The 21,761-nt window shown below is 31.7% G+C and overlaps 1 protein-coding gene across 1 annotated transcript in view; it reads right to left on the reverse strand.

Annotated features, from left to right (window-relative positions):
* Positions 1–4,293: 4,293 nt before the first annotated feature.
* LOC139492086 (cation-independent mannose-6-phosphate receptor-like) overlaps positions 4,294–21,761 on the reverse strand; it is a 57,624-nt gene continuing 40,156 nt past the window's right edge. The window contains exons 30-43 of the mRNA XM_071280225.1: positions 21,084–21,263; positions 20,230–20,437; positions 19,654–19,730; positions 19,145–19,302; positions 18,616–18,758; positions 17,999–18,143; positions 17,547–17,612; positions 13,979–14,062; positions 12,480–12,634; positions 11,610–11,710; positions 10,408–10,493; positions 9,728–9,901; positions 9,259–9,328; positions 4,294–7,226 (exon numbers count right to left, since the gene is read on the reverse strand). Coding sequence (XP_071136326.1) covers positions 7,026–7,226; positions 9,259–9,328; positions 9,728–9,901; positions 10,408–10,493; positions 11,610–11,710; positions 12,480–12,634; positions 13,979–14,062; positions 17,547–17,612; positions 17,999–18,143; positions 18,616–18,758; positions 19,145–19,302; positions 19,654–19,730; positions 20,230–20,437; positions 21,084–21,263 — 1,848 coding nt within the window. The 3' untranslated portion in view covers positions 4,294–7,025. The remainder of the gene's footprint in view (positions 7,227–9,258; positions 9,329–9,727; positions 9,902–10,407; positions 10,494–11,609; positions 11,711–12,479; positions 12,635–13,978; positions 14,063–17,546; positions 17,613–17,998; positions 18,144–18,615; positions 18,759–19,144; positions 19,303–19,653; positions 19,731–20,229; positions 20,438–21,083; positions 21,264–21,761) is intronic.

Raw genomic sequence — 21,761 nt, forward strand, 5'->3', positions numbered from 1 at the left:
TTTAGTACAGTGACAGATGAAGAATTATCACAATAAATAACAATCCTAGAACCTTTAAGTTCACTTGCCCAAACTTTCAGACACACCATAACACAAAGTAGTTCCAGAGCATTAATATGCAACTGTTGCCTGCGAATAAAAGCTGGAAAGACTGTATGAAAATACCTCCCATTACAAATACCTCCACAACCAATCAAAGTTGAATCGCAAGAAAGCACACAATCTGGATTAGACCAGTCAATAAGAAACATCATAGAAACTCCATTATATATGTCTAAAAACTTGCTCCACCAAACTAAATCCAACTTAATATACTTGGGTACACGTTTTGTAATATTTTGACCACCGAAAGTCCGCAACCAAACCAATAACCTTGAAACAAAAAGTCGCCCAGGGCGAACACATGAACTCACGAAATGGAGTTTACCGAGTAAAGATTGTAAATCTCTTAAAGAGCATCTCTCCTTTTGCAACCAACTTTTAACCAAAAAAAGTATTTCCTCCAACCTATCCTTAGTAATAGATAGAGTACAACTTACTGTATCAAAGAGTATACCAAGAAAAACCATAGATGTAGAAGGAGGAGCGGCCTTTTCTACCGATTCCTCTAAACCACAGTTGTCCAATACTTCACCTAAAATAGCATAAGCGTCAAATGCCTTCTCTTGTACATCACAACCCGCTAGATCATCAAGATAGTTAACAATTTGTAAATCATAGTGAGCGTCCAATATAAAACTAACAGCGTTAGTCACCCTTTGACAAATATATGCAGCTGACCTTAATCCCATGGACAATACCCGATCAAAAAAGATATGATTTTCCCATGAAAATCCAACCAAATGCCAGTCACCAGGACAGATTGGAATTTGTCTATACGCCCGCTTTAAGTCCCTCTTAAAACATAACGAACCAGAACCTTTTCTCCTTATCAACTCCACCAAAGAGTCAACTGAAGGATAAGAAACCTTGATAGGATTACCCAAATACAAATCTTTAGAAATATGACTGTTTACTGAGTCCTCACCATCAACACCAAAACTCAAATCTAAAATCACCCTACGATCTAGAGTATCCTTCTTCGGCACAGAATTTAATGGAGAAATAACCATGTCCGTATTAAAGGGATTACTAAAAAAAGGCCCAATTATGCTACCGTAAGTGCACTCTTTTTTCAAATATTTTCTCATATCATCTGGATGACTTCTGGCTCCAGCATGATTCTTTTCTTCAGATAAACCTGAACATGAACCTTCACAACTCAATGGGAACCCATACTCTAAAAAATTAGCTATATCTGAATCATGATACATAGATAACATAGACCTAAAAAAATTGACATTCAGCTTTGAGTAAACAGGAATTTTACAACCAAATACATTTGGCACGCCTGAACTCTTAACTTGATTATGAAAATGCACAAGATTTTCAATACCATGTTCACCAAAAATATGTTTTAAACATGTTGAACCTTCACATATATTGCAACAATCTAAAGCACAAACATTATCAATTTTACTGCCATGTAGTCATGACTCATGATGAGGACAAGATAGATCTAACTCAGCATGTGGCAATTGCTTGTTATCCTTCAATAGACAAGACGCACAAACATGTTGCACATGCCTTGTGACCCCCTTAATGACCTTATCATGAGCACTTGAAAAAGAACATTTCTTTTTCTGAAAATCAGAGCAGAACCAAACAGATGGTGCTTTTACAATGGTAGAAGATTTATTACCTGTTCTATTCTGTCTAGATCTGACGGAACTGGCCAATAAAGGAGTCTCAATGTCCGCAGTATCATCAGACCACTTATTTTGACCAGATTCAACCCGACGTATCCAGGCAGCATAGAACTGTAACAAAGCTTTCCAATCATATAATTCATAATAATACGAAATTTTCTTTAATAAAGTTAATCTACCATTCTTTTCTTTGTCGCTTTTACATGATACAATTATTTCCATCTCCCCCGCTACAAATTGATGGAATTTCAAATCCTCAAACTTTATTTTTTTGTTTGCATATTCTAATTGTAATTTTGACTGCGGACAGTCCTGTGGATACTTTGTTTTTTGTCTAGACGATACCACTAATCCCGACTTTCTCATGTTCTTTCTGTATTTCTTTTTTATGCTCCTTGTATAACTGTCCGATTCGGAACTTGAATCTTTGCTATCGGAAAGAGAACTTTCAGAAATAATATCAGAACTCTTTGACTTTTGTTTGTGTTTTTTACTGCGAGTTTTCCTTTTCTTTTTTGATAAAACAGAACTTTCACTATCGGAGTCTCCCGAACTGAAACTACTAGTTTGACTTGAATCGGATATTAACTGATACTCCTTTAATTTTTCATGTACAGCCTTTAATAATTTTTTGTCGGACCTTAAGTCGTTTATATCAAAGTTTTGCTTTATTAAAGATTTACCTGACTCTTTCTTTTTCTGTGACCTCTTTTCTTTCTCCTTTTTATCACCTTTCTTCCCTTTATCCATGCCACCGACCGCCTCGTCATGTTTCTTTAATTCTTCTAATTCCGCCTTCTCTCGCTTTAACTGCTCCTTCAACTTTTGACTACGCATCTTCTTTTTAATCAGCTCCTTTTCTTTTAAAACCAAAGCCAATTCCGCCTCTATCTTCTCGTCTTCCTTTTCGTCATACGAATCGAGACCACCGGACACTATTTCTTTGACTTCATCCATGTCGCCCTCTGCCGGAAAATATGTTGACGATAACAAACTAATCGGCCTTGAACTTGTCACTTTCCCTGGAGAACCTAATGGAGAAAACAGCCCAGAACTATGAATGTCTTCTTCTGACGAAGAATTCAGAGCACCAGTAGTACCAGTATTATGTAATGAGTTGCAGTTAATGCGTTGAACCTTTCGTGTATCGTACGGCATTACAACTGCATCATTCAGGTTGGGAGAAAATGAACATTCAATCCTGTCAACTACCAACTGAGTAACTATCAGCTCGGACACCACAATGCATAGAGCACTCACCAACATAGAAGTAAACCAAACCATAAATTTAACGTGTTGAATTGACCAGTACACAATTCGAAATGACCAGGAAATATTTGTATGAAAATTTACCTGAAGTGAACAGGTATTTCTATTAACCAATCAAATGCGGTTAAATTACGAACGATAAATTTTGTACAAACAGGTAACGAGTAATGTCGAAAGGTAACGAGTAATGTCGAAAGGTAACGAGTAATGTCGAAAGCATCCGAGATGGAATTAAGTATTTTTAATTAATTAAAAATTTACCAATTTTGTAAAAGATTTAATGACTGGAGAATTTCAGAAAAGGTATCAAAAGTTCACATGAATAATTTTAGCGCTTATCTGTATATTATGAACATTGTGGAGAGTTGTCGCAACATGGCAATCATACCACATCTTCTTTATTTTTGTAATCAATGAATTTTGTAAAAGATTTAATGACTAGAGAATTTAGAAAAGGTATCAAAAGTTCACATGAATAATTTTAGCGCTTATCTGTATATTATGAACATTCATTACTATATAAATAAAGTGTATTTACTTTCAATTCTAAGTTTACTAATCGATCCATGGTGGTCATTGATATAGTATACAGACCCTCTCTATTTAATAAACTCTGTGACCGCCATGGATAGTTAACTTGGAAATGATAGCAGATAAAATTCTGAAAATACACTTTATTCGTAGTATATGTATGTTCAAAGTATACAGAAAAACGCAAACCGGAAGTCTAATCTGACTTAAAATTTCGTCCAATGACGGAACAATATCCGGATGCCTTTTTTCTCGTGTTTCTCCCAAAATAACTCAATCTGAATAATCATATAAATGGATGACAAATGCGAATATGCACTGTACCTATAGGACACAGAGGCGTGTTGATTAATTTATTGTGGAAAGAAGAGAAGCGACACCCAAAATGAGGTCTTCTCTTTTAATAGTATAGATGATACTTGTAGTTAAACTTTTAAGTTAGGACTATCAACATAAAATCAATGGTTAGTAAAGAAGGCCAGACTTTTAAGCGTGTGCACTCTTTTTGCCACTTTGACAAGACGACACAAAATATCTTTTTTACAGGAATAGTAGTGCATCCATGAAAACATGAACAGTTCATGCTGCATTGAAAAGTTCTGCGCTTAAAAAAAAGAGTAAACATTATCTAAACATTGGTTCTAAATAGCCTGATCATTACACATATAAATGGGTTCCAGAGTTCAATGGAGTTCGATATAAAATTTAGAATGGAAGATTAGGCAAAATAATAATAATGCACATGAATGTTTCAAAAAATAAATTTATTTGATCCTCTCATTCAAGCAAGTTCATAATCAGCAGCTTAATTGTACATTCAACAAAATGTTTCACCATTAATTAACAGAAACAAAATAAATCATATACCCTCAACATTTGTTCATATGATATGATCTGCATTGATAAAAACATGATTATGCTTTAACTTATTGCCAACATTAACTAACAAATAATCACATCTGACACATACTGATATTTTTCTTTATCCTGCAATCAGCCTTATATTGTACAAATAACAGGTATATGAATAAATGTTTGCTATATTTGTATATGTACATGTACAAATGTACAAATAAAGTCTCCTGTTACCTGCTTGACTTTGAGCAAGCAGTAAGACGGATTTTTCTTTCTGGGTAACAGTTCATTTTGGGGTCCTCTTCGCGGTCTTTTGAAAAATCAAAAGCAATGATTTCGATTTGAACAGCTAACCTAAAGTACCGGGTGTAAATTGCAAGATAAAAACAATATATGTACATTGTCTGAAAATATAAAATTTATTTGTACTCGCTACGAAACAGGAGAAAAGCTTGGCACAGTCTCCCTTTTCATCATGTTTCTAAAGCTCGTACAAATAAATTTGATATTTTCCGACAAGGTACATATATTATTACGTATATGTATTAGTAATACAAGTTCATAAAGTCATGGCTTTCTATAAGAGGCATCCAATGAAACATAACTTCTACATTACTTGCATTTTGTGACATCAATGCTAAGTAAACGAATAACTTCTTGGAGCCTCTAGTTTTACATTTGGTATTATTAAGTATGATGGAATGATTAAATAGGGATTTTTCTAAACATGAGTTAAGAAGACATTACAGAAATCAATGATGATAAAACATATATACTTGGATATGCAATGTAAAGGTTGACAAAATGCAATTATATGAACACTTCTGACATGTGATAAAGAAAATGTTTCAGTTGTTGGTAGATTTACAGTATTTCAAGTAAATAAAGATTATCAAGATTCAACCTGTTTCCTAAAATTATGAACAAACAATTTATTTGGCAGTGATTACTTTTGTGTATGAAAAGGTTAACAGCCTATAAAAAACAATAGTAATTCTTATTAGAATGATATACTTAATTTCAGAAGCTTAATGTAGAAGTTATGATAAGCTTAAAGCAAAAAAAAATACAACTGGACAAAATATAGCACTTTAAGTTACATTTTATATACTGGTATTCAGAGCAGTAAATAAAGGCATGAACAATATTAGATATCATAGTTGTTGGAAGATTTGTTATATATACTATAATGGAGCATTAATTTGTAAATTTTAACTGAATTTTACTCATTTTTAATTGGAGAATAAATTCATACATTAACAACTGGAATGTGTTTATGAGGAGAAATGTAAATTAGTTGAGATACAATACCCTATGAACCAACCTATGGTAAAGTTAAATCTAAATCATCCAACAGTTTAAGATTTTCTTATAAGTACACTGTGGGAAAACAGTTTTAAATGCTTTTGTATTGCTTTTGAAATAAACAGTGCTAAAATAATAAGATTATATATCATATGAAAATGATAAGAGGAATTATGAAGAACAAGAATATCAATAAATACAGGGTTTGTGTGAAGAACTTATGAGAATTTCGTTGTACATCAACCTCTACAACCAAATTCTAGAAGGGTAATTCATAAATTAAAAGAAAAAGATAAATTGATCTGTCATAATTAACAAATATTGTTAAATAAAACTTAACTTATAACTAATTATAATTAAAAGCTAGGGGCTACGTTAATTTTGATGTCATGGGTTAATTCTTTGGCTAATCATTTAATACCTTTAAACAACTGTAAAGATGAAGAGCTGCGATTTAATAAGCTGTACTTTTCATCTTCTACTGAATCAAGTCATAAAAATACTTGTGCACTTCATACAGTCAGATTTTAAAGCTAATCATTGTGGAATAAAATGGCCAATCGGCAGAAATGCACGACAATTTGATGTAATTGACTTTAAATATGTTACAACAAGCAAACAATATGTTGATTATAAGAAAGACAGAAAATTGAGACCATTTTGTTCCCAAATTCGCATACCCCATTCCCAAATCTAAATAAATATAACAAAGACTTATTCACCTCAAAAAATTATTCAGATCAATAAAATACAACATAATAATGTAAGCAAGATTTTGTGAAAGTTTCTTATCTACCTGAAAACTCTTAATATATATTTCCTTAATTTTTCAATAAAAAAAAGGAAACAAAAAGTGTCTCATTGTAAATGAACCAATTTCTGCTTATATAACAAAAATAATTGAACAGATCTGATGAAATACTGTAGATATTTTACAATGGTTACATGTATAAGGTTTTTGTATTAGAATGACCACATATTTTTCCCCAATATATACTACAGTGTAACCTGTGTAATCCGACACACTTGGGGGACCAGGAAAAAATATCGGATTAAACAGGTAGACAAAATACTCAGGTTTTTTCTGCATGGAAAGACATATTTTTGGACCATTTAAATGTGTCGGTTAAAGCTGGATGTTGGAATACTCAGGTGTCAGATGACACAGGTTACATTGTATTTAAATAATCATCTTTGTATCACAGTTAACACAAATTTATCCAAAAAAGAAGAAATATCTTTTATGGAAATAAACAATCACATTTTATAAACATTGGACACCACATTTAAACAATTAAATACAATAACAAATAGAGATCATGCTAACAGATCTTCGTCACTATCGTCATGGTAACCTCCTTCAGCATCTGCGAAAGGATTTAATATTTTAACATCATCTGTTAAATCATGTGTTTGTCCGTCTGCTGATTCTATTCTACTGGACATCTGTTCTTCATGTGTTAATAAAACAACTTCATCATCATCGTTGTTCTCATCTTCATCGTCAGCACTTGGTAACTGAAATAAAGTTTTCAATAAAAGACTATATTAAAGATAGTTAAAATCCGACGGGGATCCATGATTTTTAGGGGAGGGGTGCTCCTGAGAATGAGGAGTTAAAAAAACATGTTAAAAAAACAACTTCATCATTGTTATTTTCATTTTCATCTTCGGTACTTGGTAACTGAAATAAAGTTTTCAATAAAAGACTATAGTTAAGACAACGGTAATTAAAACTAGGCATAGAGTCAGGATTAATGTCAAAAGACCATATTTTGACCCCAAAATGGCTGTAATTTTACATATTAATTACATTATTTTTAATTTTTATGGGGGGACTGGCAAAGTGCGCCTCCATCTGAATCTGTGCATGAAAACCCAGGTATTGTCAATAAAAGGCATTGGACAGTATATTGGAGTACGTAAGATTTTTTCCAACTTTCCATATACCCATACTATTGGTGTGAACCTGATATATGTATAGTAAATCAAATAAAAGAATGGACGAAACCCACAGTTCTACTCTCCTAGGTGCATTCTTACACTGGTTCCTAAAAAATGGGAATCACCCTCATAAATATTCTTACCTAGTTTATGTTTTTATGTCCCATACCAGTTTTCAGTTATTTAATAACGCACAATAAAAATCTTGGTAAATGAATATATTTTGGAGAGAAAAAATAGTCTCCTATTATAAATAGGTAACAATGACCTACATTTCAGACTTCTTTAACTTTAACTTAAGTTTTATCTCCATGTTTTATTGGTTATCAGCCTCCATATCATTATAACCTACATTAGTGGTTGTTTAATCAATTTTTACTTCCCTAACAGTTTCAATATTTTTTTAAAGAAATATCTAATAAGATAAGATGATCATTGTAGACCTAGGCTACACAAGTAAACTATAAAGTAATATAAACAAGAATGTGTCCTCAGTACACGAATGCCCCACTCGCACTATCATTTTCTATGTTCAGTGGACCGTGAAATTGGGGTAAAAACTCTAATTTGGCATTAAAATTAGAAAGATCATATCATAGGGGACATGTGTACTAAGTTTGAAGTCGATTGGACTTAAACTTCATCAAAAACTACCTTGACCAAAAACTTTAACCTGAAGCGGGACAGACGGACGGACAGACGGACAAACGAACGGACGGACGGACGGACGGACGCACAGACCAGAAAACATAATGCCCCTCTACTATCGTAGGTGGGGCATAAAAATGATGTTTAACTCATAAAAATAGATAATAATGCATCATTATTGTGAAGCTCTGAAAGGGTTATAAGCAAGATATGCTAAATATGTGATAAGAGATATCTTGAAGTGATATATGTGAAATAAATAAAATAAAAAGCATTACAGTTGTGGTGTATTTGGGAAAATAATGGATTTTTATATTGTAGAAAGGGGGAAGGACCATTCACCTCATATTTTCTCACTCTGTGTCCCTTTATGTAGACTTCACTACTCAATGTTTGTATTCCATTTTTGTAAAATAATCCCTAAAAGTATGCATACAAAGGCTTTTTAGAAAGAGGTCTACTAATTCAGTAATTGTTCTGCTTGAAAAGGGCATAACTCTAAAAGGGTGAAAGTGACACTACCAAAATTCAAACTTGATCTGTATTTTGTGGTAATAAGCATAGTGTATATGTTTCACAAAATTTGGTTGAGGCAAACTAAATTTGGAGAACTGAAACGAAAACTTCAGCAATTTTTCCATTTATAAAGGGGGCATAACTCAAGAACGGTAAAAACGATGCCACCCAATTTCAAACTTGATCTGTATTTTGAGGTATATATTTTTATGAAGACATCATGGATACCAACCTAACTACCAGTATTATCTAAACTTTTAGCAGCAAGTACATTTTCAAGACTTTGGTAGTTTCATTCAAGGATGGAACCCACAACCTCCCAAACTGGAGGCAAACATACTATCTCAATACCACAGAGGCAGTGTTTATTTACTATAGAAAATGGTGAAGATTGTATGCTTTGATAAGAAAATATTATGCCTCTTGATTCATATATACTTACACTATTATATAGAGCCCTCTCTCTTCCATCTCTACTAAAAATACTTGTAATCTTTGCTTTAAATGCTGATCTGTAAGGTAGAGGGTAAAATCTTTTGTTAAAAAATTATCTAGATGAAAATATCCTCTTCTTAATAAAATCTTATTACTGTTGATTCATTATTCTAACTTATTTGCATGGTTTTCCTAGGAGGTAAACAACCAAATTAAATGTCCATTAAGTTCACATTTTCTATTGGGTTTTAAACAGATTTTGTCAAAACCATGAAATCAAATATCCATGAAAATATTTTTTTTTTGCATTCCACAAAAATTATTGAATCCCAGTATATGATTCTTATGGTTTATAATTTGAAAGTTCATATAAATGGTAATTACACTAATTTTTTAAATCCTTGTAAGGAAAGTATGGAAAGGTGATACCTTTTATAAGGTCTGCTAAACTAATTGTTGGTTTGGTCATAACTTACCTTCTTTCTGCTTTATGGAATATGATCAATAAAACACACACAAGAATAGCTACTGAGAATACAGCAACTATTATACCAATTTTTCCTGATCCCGATTCATCTTTTTTATTATTATTCGCCTGGGCAGCATTATTTCCTGTGTTAGAACCAGTTGATGCAGGTGTCTGGATAACACTACAATAAAAATGATGTTGAGTCGAATTGTGGGATTTAAAAAAATTATGATAGGTTAAATTTTTTTTTTCCTAATGTTAAAATGTTTAATGTTTTGTCATAAATAAGGCAGTTGCTTTTTATGTGTTTGTTTTGCATTTTGTCTTTTTGGGTCTTTTATTCTATTGAATGTGATTTGCGTAAAAAAATTATTTATTTATAGTTATCTCATTGGCAATCATCCCACATCTCCTCATTTTATATTTAAAAACAAACTTTAAAGGACTGAGATTATTCATTTGTAGAATACAATTGATAAGCAGAGTATCTGCAGTGTATCTGAAGCTGGTAAATAACAATCACTTTTACTGTATTCAAATTCGCTCCTGAATTATGGTAAAATAAATTTTATCAGTTTGATCTCGAGAGTTTGATACATTGTTTAAGGCATAACTTGGTAAAGTGAAGTGATTAATGTACTATAAGATGAGATGTTTTTTTTATGATATACATTGAGATAATCTTACACTTGAGGAGTGATGCATGTATGAGGTGTTTCCCATATAAACAGATAAACACAATCTCTTGATTCTGACAGGAGGTATGGAATAGACTGAAATAAAGAAAAATAATAAATTCAGTGCTTGGTATTCAAATAATGTGAACACAGCAACCTTTTAAACCTTTTTTAACCAACTCAATGTCCTCTGCACTTCAATGGGGGTCTCATTGGGGGGTTCCGATCCCGGATCCCGCTTACTGTTTTGTCAGATTCCCGTATCCCGCTTACACTATGTATGTAAGCAATTCTCATTTTTTTTGTCATTTCCCGGGTCCCGCTAGACCTCATTTCCCGTTTTCACGACACAATAATTTGACTTTCACGTGTCACACTTACAAAAAAAAACGGCAATCCCGCGTCACGCTTAGACCCCAATGAGACCCACTTCAATTGTGTAAGAATCTAGCACACTTATAATTAAAAATGAAAAACAAAGGACATGACACAAAATCAGTAAATGCACAACAAAAAGCAAAGGAACAGGGCTATCAATTTTCATAGCTTTTTTTGCATTAACTGTTACAGGAAGGGCATTTAAAAAGAGTTACCCTTTTCCATCCAGCTGTATGTTCATTCATACTTACACCCCAAAATTTGTTTCCAATCTCTAACTTAAGTTTGCCTCAACCAAATGTTATAAAACCTATACACAATGCGTTTTTAACCACAAATTCAGATCAATGGACACATGCTACATTTTTCATTCATTTTTTATGTTTCTTTTTTCAATTAAAGTTAGTAACTAGCCCACAATTACTTGATCACTACTACTTTTGAATCCCTTTTGTGTTGAAAGCCTGTAAATAAATGAAATATAGCAATGTTTATATCATAATACAAACAATATTTACTACCCTTTAGTATTTGTATCTTTAAAAGACAAAACACAACACAAATGTCTCATGTCAGTCTTCAAGCTTAACCACAAGTCCTATGGCCCAGGCTTGTAAAATTGATTTCAGGCTTGTAAAATTCTTTTCTACAAGCCAACAGAATCCAACTTATTTTTTTTTTAAATTGAGCTTCGGATTTGTGGACTCAAAAGTTATTCGCGAAGGCTGTCATGTACAGTGACTAACTTCAATATATCTTGTATTTTTTTTTTATTTTCTTACAGGATTACTGCTTTGTAGTTATAGTTAAATGCATTTGTAAAAAGATGTTTACCTCTTTAGAATTACAATGGAACTGTATGATACTTTTAGATTTTTTACTTTTATCATGTTCACATTCTTGATCTGACGAGTATTCAGCTTGTAAAACATCATCTGTAACATAATAATATAAATCTCATTAAAAAATATCATAATATAAGCATATCTATGACTAAATGAACCATATTAATGAAGTCAGATTAAGATGGGTATTTATATATAGCAATCATTGCATACACCAAATATTGTTGCCTTGATGCTGATGATATCTGAGAAAAAGACCAAACCATGATTTGACAATGACAATTGAACCCTGTATATGAAGTCAAGGTCATAAGAAAAAGTGATAACATTATACAACCAACAATATCAAGATAAATCCTGTTAGCTGAACAATAGAAACAAATAAAAGTTGTTACTAAACAAATTCTCAATTTCTTATGTGCCATCATACATGTTCAAGTTAACAATAAGAACTAGGGAATAAAAGCAAATATAACTACAGTGCAACCTGCCTTATCCGACACCTTAGTATTCCAATATCCTGCTTTTGACACATTTTCTTGGTCCCAAAATATGCCCATCATTGCAGAAAAACCTGAGTATTCCGACACCCTGCTTAATCTGACATTTTATTCTGGTTCCCCAGTGTGTCAGATAACACAGGTTACACTGTTTTACAGTATTACTGACTCCCTGATATCAATTGTGCATCTTGACCTTCACCTTAAAATTCAATTCATTTATTCATTTTTTTTTAAACTAAAATTATATACCTATTCTGAAAATAACTTATCCATAAATACATTATGTGAAATACAGGATATGATGGACACTTTTATGAAAAATTTTCTACAAGTCATATAGATAAACTTTATATTACCTTCAATATAAAACTTTCTGTTATTGAGTTGGCCGATATTCATTCCTCCCTCAACGTTAGCTACATGTTTACAAACAACAGCACCATTACAACCATTGGCTTGTCCTGAAGTGTCTATGTAGTATGTTGACTTCCCTTCCGATAAAGTGTACGATCTAATAATAATAGGAAATATCAATATAATACAGCTAGTAAACATGTGTTTTGTTGGTTTGGTTAGTTAGCAATAGCTTGTGTTTATATGTCTGTTGATTGAGTTAAGCCATTTCAATTGATATTTTATAGTGTGTCTTTCTACGGTATGTTGTGATGTTACACTATTGTTTCAGATATGGGTGAAGGTTTGGTACCATTAAAATGTTTAAACCCACTGCAAACGTTTGCACCTGTCCTAAGTCAGGAATCTGATGTTCAGTAGTTGTTGTCTGTTGATGTGTTTCTTGTTTTTTATATAGACAAGACCGTTGGTTTTCCAATATGAATGGTTATACACTAGTCAATTTTGGGGCCCTTTATAGCTTGCTGTTCAGTGTGGGCCAAGGCTCCGAGTTGAAGACTGTACTTTGACCTATAATGATTTCATTACATATGTAATAAGTAGAACTGTGAGCTAGAATGTGTTAGAATAATATACATGTACAAATATTTGGTAAACAAGATTTAATGCATGCCAACATGAAACATAGTTGTAGTTTCTGAGAAAAATATGATGGAAATTGTTTGTGGTAATAAGTATTGTGTATAAGTTTCATAACATTCGGTTGAGGCAAACTAAAGTTAGAGAAAGGAAACAAAAAATTCTGCAATTTTTTTCATGTGTAAAGGGGCATAACTTTAGAACGGTTAAAGTGACACCAAAATTTAAACTTGATCTGTGTTTTGTAGTAATTATTTTATGATAAGGTTTATAACATTTGGTTGAGAAAAACTAAAGTTAAAGAACAGGAATAAAAATTCAGCAATTTCTCCACTGAAAAGGGGCTTAACTGTAGTTAAAGTGATGCAACTCAACCAACATTTAAATTTGATCTGTTTTCTTGTGAAAATAAGCATTGTGTATAAGTTTCATATTAATTTGTTCAGGCAATCTAAAGTAAAAGAAGAGAAACAAAAAAATTAAGCAATATTTCCATTTGTAAAGGGGCATAACTCTAGAATGGTTAGAGTGACGCCACCAAAATTTAAACTTGATCTGTTCTTTTTTGGTAATAAGCATTTTGTATTAGTTTTATAACATCTGGTTGAAGCAAACTAAAGTAAGAGAGCGGAAACCAACTTTGAGATACAGATGGACAAAGTATGTACAGACAGACAAGGGTAAAACTTAATGCCCCCTCTGCTATGGAGGGGGCATTAAAATGAGCATGACATTAAAAATAGTTTGAAAGTGATAGACATTAACTCATATAATCCATGTTCCTTAAAGCAATATCTTAAAATCATATTAGAACTACAGGTGCTTGCATAATCAAATTATTTTACTGTATAAGAATTCTTACCTGAGTGTCAGTTTATCCAGATGAATTATTCCACCAGATCTTGGATCAGTAATAGTATTATTTTTTGTTACTCCAATTTCTTCTCTGAAAATGTAAACAATATATATTTATATACAATGTATATAAAAAACAATAACCAAATTTTTAGAAATACATAAAATATTCTTTAAACTCTCAGTTACTGTGTATTCATTCATTTTCTTGGGTACCCATTTTGGGTGATAACAGACAACTTGGTTTTTTTCGTGGATATTTAATTTCATGGTTTTACAAAAGTTTGCATACAAACCTATAGAGAATTTAAACTTCGTTGAATATTGAATTTCATGGTTTACCTTGCAGCCACAAAATCTACGAAAATTGGTATCAAACGAATAATAATGAATCCACAGCATACTCTGAACCATAATTGTTGTTACTAACAGTAAAATCTGTCCTCCCAATTCTATGTTAATGACAGTGAAATCTGTCCTCCCGATTTCATGTTAATGTCAGTGAAAGCTGGCCTCCCAATTTCATGTTAATGACAGTGAACTCTGTCCTCCCTCTTTCATGTCAAGGTGTAATACCACCATTGATTTTCCCCTATTAGTCTTTGTTAAATTTGCACTTTTCAAAAAATTGTGCAGAATTTATCTTTGTTTCAAATAAAGAAATACTTGGCATGAGTAAAGTTTTATCCTGTCCAGTTCTATAGAAAAAGTTTCACATAACATTTCATTGCATATAAGAGAATAACCATCATTGTAAGTTAACCAATCAAATTTCTCCCCTTATTCTATCTGTGTACAAGGTTTAGTCACCATGTAACCTCAAGATTACAAAATTTTCTATAGAGAAATCACAAATAAAAAATAATGGTGTTTTGAAATACCCAAGACATATGTTTATGACACAGAAATAGTTTTACTGCAATAAAATGTAGGATTAATTACCTACAATGGTCAAATTCAAGGGAATATTTTTTTAGACCTACTTTCGTATGCAACCGGATGTGACGTACCATGATTTGGTGGTATTACACCTAAAGAAGACCTTTTTGTTCAATAAACTGAATGTGACTTTTTCCCTTTGTAATACTGGTTATTTCAAGCATTTCTGTCAAGTTTTGTCATAATCAGTTCAATAGTTTGAGAAAAATCTAGTATATTGAAAGACAACATCTACAGCGATTCGAGCAAAATTTCTTCGACAAATCCAAACCAAGCCGCATCAAGATAGAATAGAGTGTGAACCAATAAATGATCAAATATCTATCTTATCTGCCTACAAACAGTTGAAAATGATACACAAGATGATTTTAGGAACATAAAATACCACTAATAAACCTCTTTGTCTTCTTTATAAGGTCTCTTTGGGTCAATTTATACCTCTCATTTCCTCAAAATTTCAACTTTTCAGGCCAATAAATAAAAATATTGGGGTAACTTTCAATCATTTATGGTGGAACTGTTATAAGAAATGAGTAATTGAAGCATTTTAGCAGAATGAACAATCCATATAAAAGTTTACTGTCTCCATGAAGGTTTCAATAAGTCCTTACGTAAAAATTAAATTTACACCGCGTTCCAAAGAGGGACATAAAAGGCTTCTCTTTTAGTGAATAACTTGTCGTTACAACATTAAAAATAATTTCATCTACTTATAACTATATATTTATTTAAGTATTACCTAGGAAAATGTTATATCATAGCAAAATATAAGAAATAAGGAGAAAAAGCCCACCCCCCCTCCAAAAAAATAAATATATGCACTTAGTATGGCTTGTTCTGTCAACTGAATATTCATGGTACAGTCCTATTTCAAGACAATTTTCTCATAAAATGTGTTTTGGAGACTCAATCCACTCAGAATGTTTCATTTTTTGTATTATTTCACTTAAATAGCAAGAAATTTTAACACATGAGATTACTCACAAGGCCATAGGTGCATGTACAGCTTCCCATATTAGGTGTAATACCACCATTGATTTTCCCCTATTAGTCTTTGTTAAATTTGCACTTTTCAAAAAATTGTGCAGAATTTATCTTTGTTTCAAATAAAGAAATACTTGGCATGAGTAAAGTTTTATCCTGTCCAGTTCTATAGAAAAAGTTTCACATAACATTTCATTGCATATAAGAAAATAACCATCATTGTAAGTTAACCAATCAAATTTCTCCCCTTATTCTATCTGTGTACAAGGTTTAGTCACCATGTAACCTCAAGATTACAAAATTTTCTATAGAGAAATCACAAATAAAAAATAATGGTGTTTTGAAATACCCAAGACATATGTTTATGACACAGAAATAGTTTTACTGCAATAAAATGTAGGATTAATTACCTACAATGGTCAAATTCAAGGGAATATTTTTTTAGACCTACTTTCGTATGCAACCGGATGTGACGTACCATGATTTGGTGGTATTACACCTCAATGACGGTGAACTCTGTCCTCCCCATTTCATGTTAATGACAGTGAACTCTGTCCTCCCTCTTTCATGTTAATGACAGTGAACTCTGTCCTCCCGATTTCATGTTAATGACAGTGAAATCTGTCCTCCAGATTTCATGTTAATGACAGTGAAATCTGTCCTCCCAATTTCATTTTAATGACAGTGAACTCTATCCTCCTGATTTCATGTTAATGACAGTGAAATCTGTCATCCCAATTTCATTTTAATGACAGTGAACTCTATCCTCCTGATTTCATATTAATGACAGTGAACTCTGTTCTCTAGATTTCATGTTAATGACAGTGAAATCTGTCCTCCCAATTTCATTTTAATGACAGTGAACTCTATCCTCCCGATTTCATGTTAATGACAGTGAAATCTGTGATCCCAATTTCATTTTAATGACAGTGAACTCTATCCTTCTGATTTCATATTAATGACAGTGAACTCTGTTCTCCCGATTTCATGTTAATGACAGTGAAATCTGTCCTCCCAATTTCATTTTAATGACAGTGAACTCTATCCTCCCGATTTCATGTTAATGACAGTCAAATCTGTGATCCCAATTTCATTTTAATGACAGTGAACTCTATCCTTCTGATTTCATATTAATGACAGTGAACTCTGTTCTCCCGATTTCATGTTAATGACAGTGAAATCTGTCCTCCCAATTTCATTTTAATGACAGTGAACTCTATCCTCCCGATTTCATGTTAATGACAGTGAAATCTGTGATCCCAATTTCATTTTAATGACAGTGAACTCTATCCTCCTAATTTCATATTAATGACAGTGAACTCTGTTCTCCCGATTTCATGTTAATGACAGTGAAATCTGTCATCCCAATTTCATTTTAATGACAGTGAACTCTGTCCTCTCAATTTCATTTTAATGACAGTGAAATCTGTCCTCCCGATTTCATGTTAATGACAGCGAACTCTGTCCTCCCGATTTCATGCTAATGACAATGAAATATGTCTTCCTAATTTAATTTTCCTTTTTTTAATATGCGATCAAAAACCAAACCATCAATACAGACACACTGATTCCAACACATTGTTCAGGGAGTTGGAAAGGAGATGTAATTTAACATCAAATAAATTACATTAATAAACAATTACATATATTACCTTTCGACTCTGCATGCCACATGAGATTTCCATTTAAATTCAAACACACAACTATTGCTGTCACTTCTACAAAATAAAATCATTTTTATATCAAATTTGTATTCTGAAAATGTTACACTGCCTATACTTCTAAATTTGGGATTGATGAAAATAATTAATAATTAAATAAGACCTTACCTTTTGAATCATAATACCTGTAGTAAATTTGAATGCTTGCACACATAAATCAGGATTTTACTGTCACAAATATCAATTTTTTAAATATTCCAGTTTGCATTACACACACAAAATTTATTTTTTTATGAGAAAACATCATTGGTTCATGATATATGAATAGATGAGGAACATGTCATAAATGTAGGCATTAAATCATAACAATTTGGTTCTTAATTAAAAAAATTAAAATCTAAAGAAAGCATGGAGGTGATATATATATATATCAAGTGACTTACCCAGGTACATATACAGGACCTCCCACTGTATTCCCACATTCAAATTTAATGACAACTTTAGCCAGAAGGTTGTCACTTCTTCTTTTGGCATGTGAACAAGCTGAATTTCCATGTGAGTATTCCAATACTAATGTTTTACCATCAGCTAAAAATAGGAGTTAAAACATCTAATGAATACTTAATGAGTTTTTGTTTATGTGCAATTATACATTTTGGCTTTGAATGGTAGCTGATGCTTCATTAACTTTTTACTTGCTTTTTTGTGATTTTGACGTGTTGACATCTAAGCCAATCTTCTTAAAGAGAGACTTTTCTAAATCACTACTTCTGCCATGACAAAACTTTGCCAAGATAACATATCTGTAACTTCTTAAGCACTCATGATCAGATTTCATGAACAAGGAAAAATATATATATAATATTTTAAAATGTAATTCTTGATACACATTTAATTATGAAGTTGTGTGTATTACATTTTTGGAGAAGGGGGAAAATACTTCCCTCATTTTTTTCTAGAATACAATAATAAACAATTATCAAAGTAATTCAAAAACTATAACTTGCAATAGTTGAAACATTGAATAGCTTTTATAAATATGTTCTATTTGAATATTTACCATCCATTGCAAGTTTCTGTGTAGAAATCAGTCCCAATGTATCTATTATACCAGATTTTGTTTTTCTACAGCCTGCTGCTGTAGCTGGGCAGCTTTCTGATTTCAGGTTGCTATGAACTCCCTCACATATATTCAGCCAATATCTGAAAAAGTCAACATATTTTAGTTACATCAAAATTCAGTTTACCATCATTACATAAATATGATACAGAACAGAATGGCTGTACAACTTTTGTTTATGCTGGTTTAATGATGCAAAGAATATCAAAAGCGATTATAACACAAATATGTGTAATTCACTTCATTCATAATTTCATTTAATTTGGCTATTCTTCATAAATTCTTTTACATCATATAGCTCCTAACTTGCTCAGATATATCTACATCCCTGGCTTCAAAATGTTTAGTTTTTGGTCATTTTTAGAAGAGGTTAACCCTAAAAAGTACATTGTTAAAGTTTCATTAAATGCTTTCTTTTTTTCTTTTTTGTTAATTGACTGTATAGAACAACTTTATTTTTCTAACTTACTGGTTCCCTGCAGAATCTTTTGCTTGCCAGGATTTTGTCGTACTGGACAGGATATTCAGGTCATAAATATGGCCGCCATAACTAAGAGAACAACTATCAGCCACATTAGGACATACCTGTCTGGTATTCCATGTAAAGGCTGCTTGACAAGGTTTAATCTACAAACAGTTCAAAATGCAATCTTTTATGCATTTACTAAGTTGTTTCTTTAGTAGAGATCTGTCAGTCAACATGCAAAAAGCAACAAAAACAGCATACTGACCTTTCCCAATTCTAACAAATAAATTTTGAAAAAATTGACACTTTATGTTTTTTGTTGTTGTTTTTTTTTTTTTAACAAATATGATTTTGGCCATTAATAAACTCAGTTTTGTTTTTAAACCTTTATTTCAAATAATAAAATTTGTAATCCTAAATGTTACCATCATATGGGAACACAAAGATTTTTAAATAATATAAACCATAACCAATTTCTTTTAAATAAAGACAGATTTGACATAATAACTTACAAATGAAATTTCTGGTTTTCCTATGGGTACATCTGGATCACACTTAAACTGAATCATTCCAGAACTTTTTGTATTACCTATATCAAATATGAATCAGTCTATATGAGTAATAAATATGAATATGTTATACTGTCAATTCAGAAATAATTGCGTTGTTTTTATTATAGCCAAAAATGCAACAGGGTTAAAATTGCAATAATTAAAACTCTCATTTTGAAATTTTATATATAATTAAACAGGATTTTTCATCAAAATCGCAAAAAAATAAATTCATATTTTAGTCTAAAAGTCTTGTGGAAGTTTTATGCAATAATCATAAATAGTTTCTGAGAAAGTTTCAAGCAATAACCATATTGTTTTTGATACACGTCCAAATTATTTCAAAGTAATGCACGAAAAATTACAACACAGTGACTTTTAAAATCATTAAAATAAACAGGAAATAGGACAAAAAATTAAGTAACGTTTATTGGTCCGAAAGTTCTTACATTTCACAGACCAAGAAGGTAAAGTAGAGTCACAAGATCAAGTTTTCCTTAATAAATTTTCAGATTTTCTTCAACAAAATAAAACTACCTTGACAAGTATCTCCATTTCTAAAGTACATTTGTAGATCTCCATCAAGTTTTGTAAAAGTCCCACTGCCAACACTGCCATATTGGAACCCTTTGGCCCCATCAACTTTACATATAGATGTAGAACCACAGCCAGGGGTTGATGTTTTTACTTTGTCACAAATATTCATCAAGTATTTCACTATCTTCCCATTTTCTGTGTTTTGTACCTGAGTGAATAATGCAGAATGCTTATTCATTAATCTCGAGTTTGCTGTCACACATGACTGTAAAGGTTTCACTCTTTTAAGTTAAATGTTTGACCACAGTGAATATTGCATTAGCAAATCAAATCGGTTTGACTTTTAAGCCCTCACATTGATTTTTCATAACACATGTTTTCAAGACACCAACACAACATTATTGCAAATTAAATCTTTTTTTAAAGTTGTTTCCAAGGCAAATTTTTTATAAATATCAAAAAGGGTTTTGATTTTACTTGAAGATCATTATATTGGGAAAAGAGAAACATTGAAAACTTTTAATAATTTCTGGTATACTAACACCTGTCTAAAAAAGAACTGTGTAATCCAGCAATCTGTCTAAATGGAACACATGTATCAGGAAAATCAGTAAATATTTTTTATTAGTTCATCATATTTGAACCAAACATCTGTTAATTACAGGCAATCTCACAGTACAACAAGGGGTCTTTAAAAAAATATGAATGCATTAGCAAAATCAATGCATTAGCAAAATCAAGATCATTAGTTTAGTGAAAACTAATTTTTATTCAAATAAATTGAATTTGATTGGATAACATCCAAGCATGTAAAGCCTCATCAAGATCATTCTATTATCTTATCTATAACATACTTCAATAGGAGTATCTGTCTTCAGTTCCTTCAGGTCTATATATAGTCCAGAATCATCTTTGTAGACACAATCTTTTAAGGACACTGGCACTTGTATGTCACTTTCTTGACATACAACATTAGTATCCCAAACAAAATTATAAACACAATCTGCTGAGACAGACTCAAGACGTGGTTCACCCTGTAAGATTCAATAGTATTATTCATTATAAAAATAATTCATTGATGTTCAAAATATGTACATGTACCTAAATATGCCAAAAAATATCATGATTTTCTGCTTTCAGCAGTATCAATTCTTAGAATGAGACTAAATGAAGTTCATGGTATTATTACACACAATTTCTACATAATGAACATTATATTCAGTATTTCATTACTTCTTTTAATTTATCACTGCATTTGTTTAATTTTTTTTTAAAGAATTGTAATGGGGTAATGTGTGTACTAAAGAACATGAAATATGAAAAAAAAAAGATTTATGATGAATAATTATTGTTAGGCTTCAACATGGTGTGTTTGTACAATTGAAATGAACAAAAATACCAGCTTGCTATGCAGTATGTGTTTTGTTTGTTGTTGAAGTCTTTAAAGTGATCTATAGTTGTAAAACTTCTATATCATGTCTCTGGATGAGAGTGGTCTCATTGGCAATCTTTTTATTTTTATATTTCATAAA

Source organism: Mytilus edulis, chromosome 10, assembly GCF_963676685.1.
Source record: "Mytilus edulis chromosome 10, xbMytEdul2.2, whole genome shotgun sequence".
Classification (NCBI taxonomy): Eukaryota; Metazoa; Mollusca; class Bivalvia; order Mytilida; family Mytilidae; genus Mytilus; species Mytilus edulis.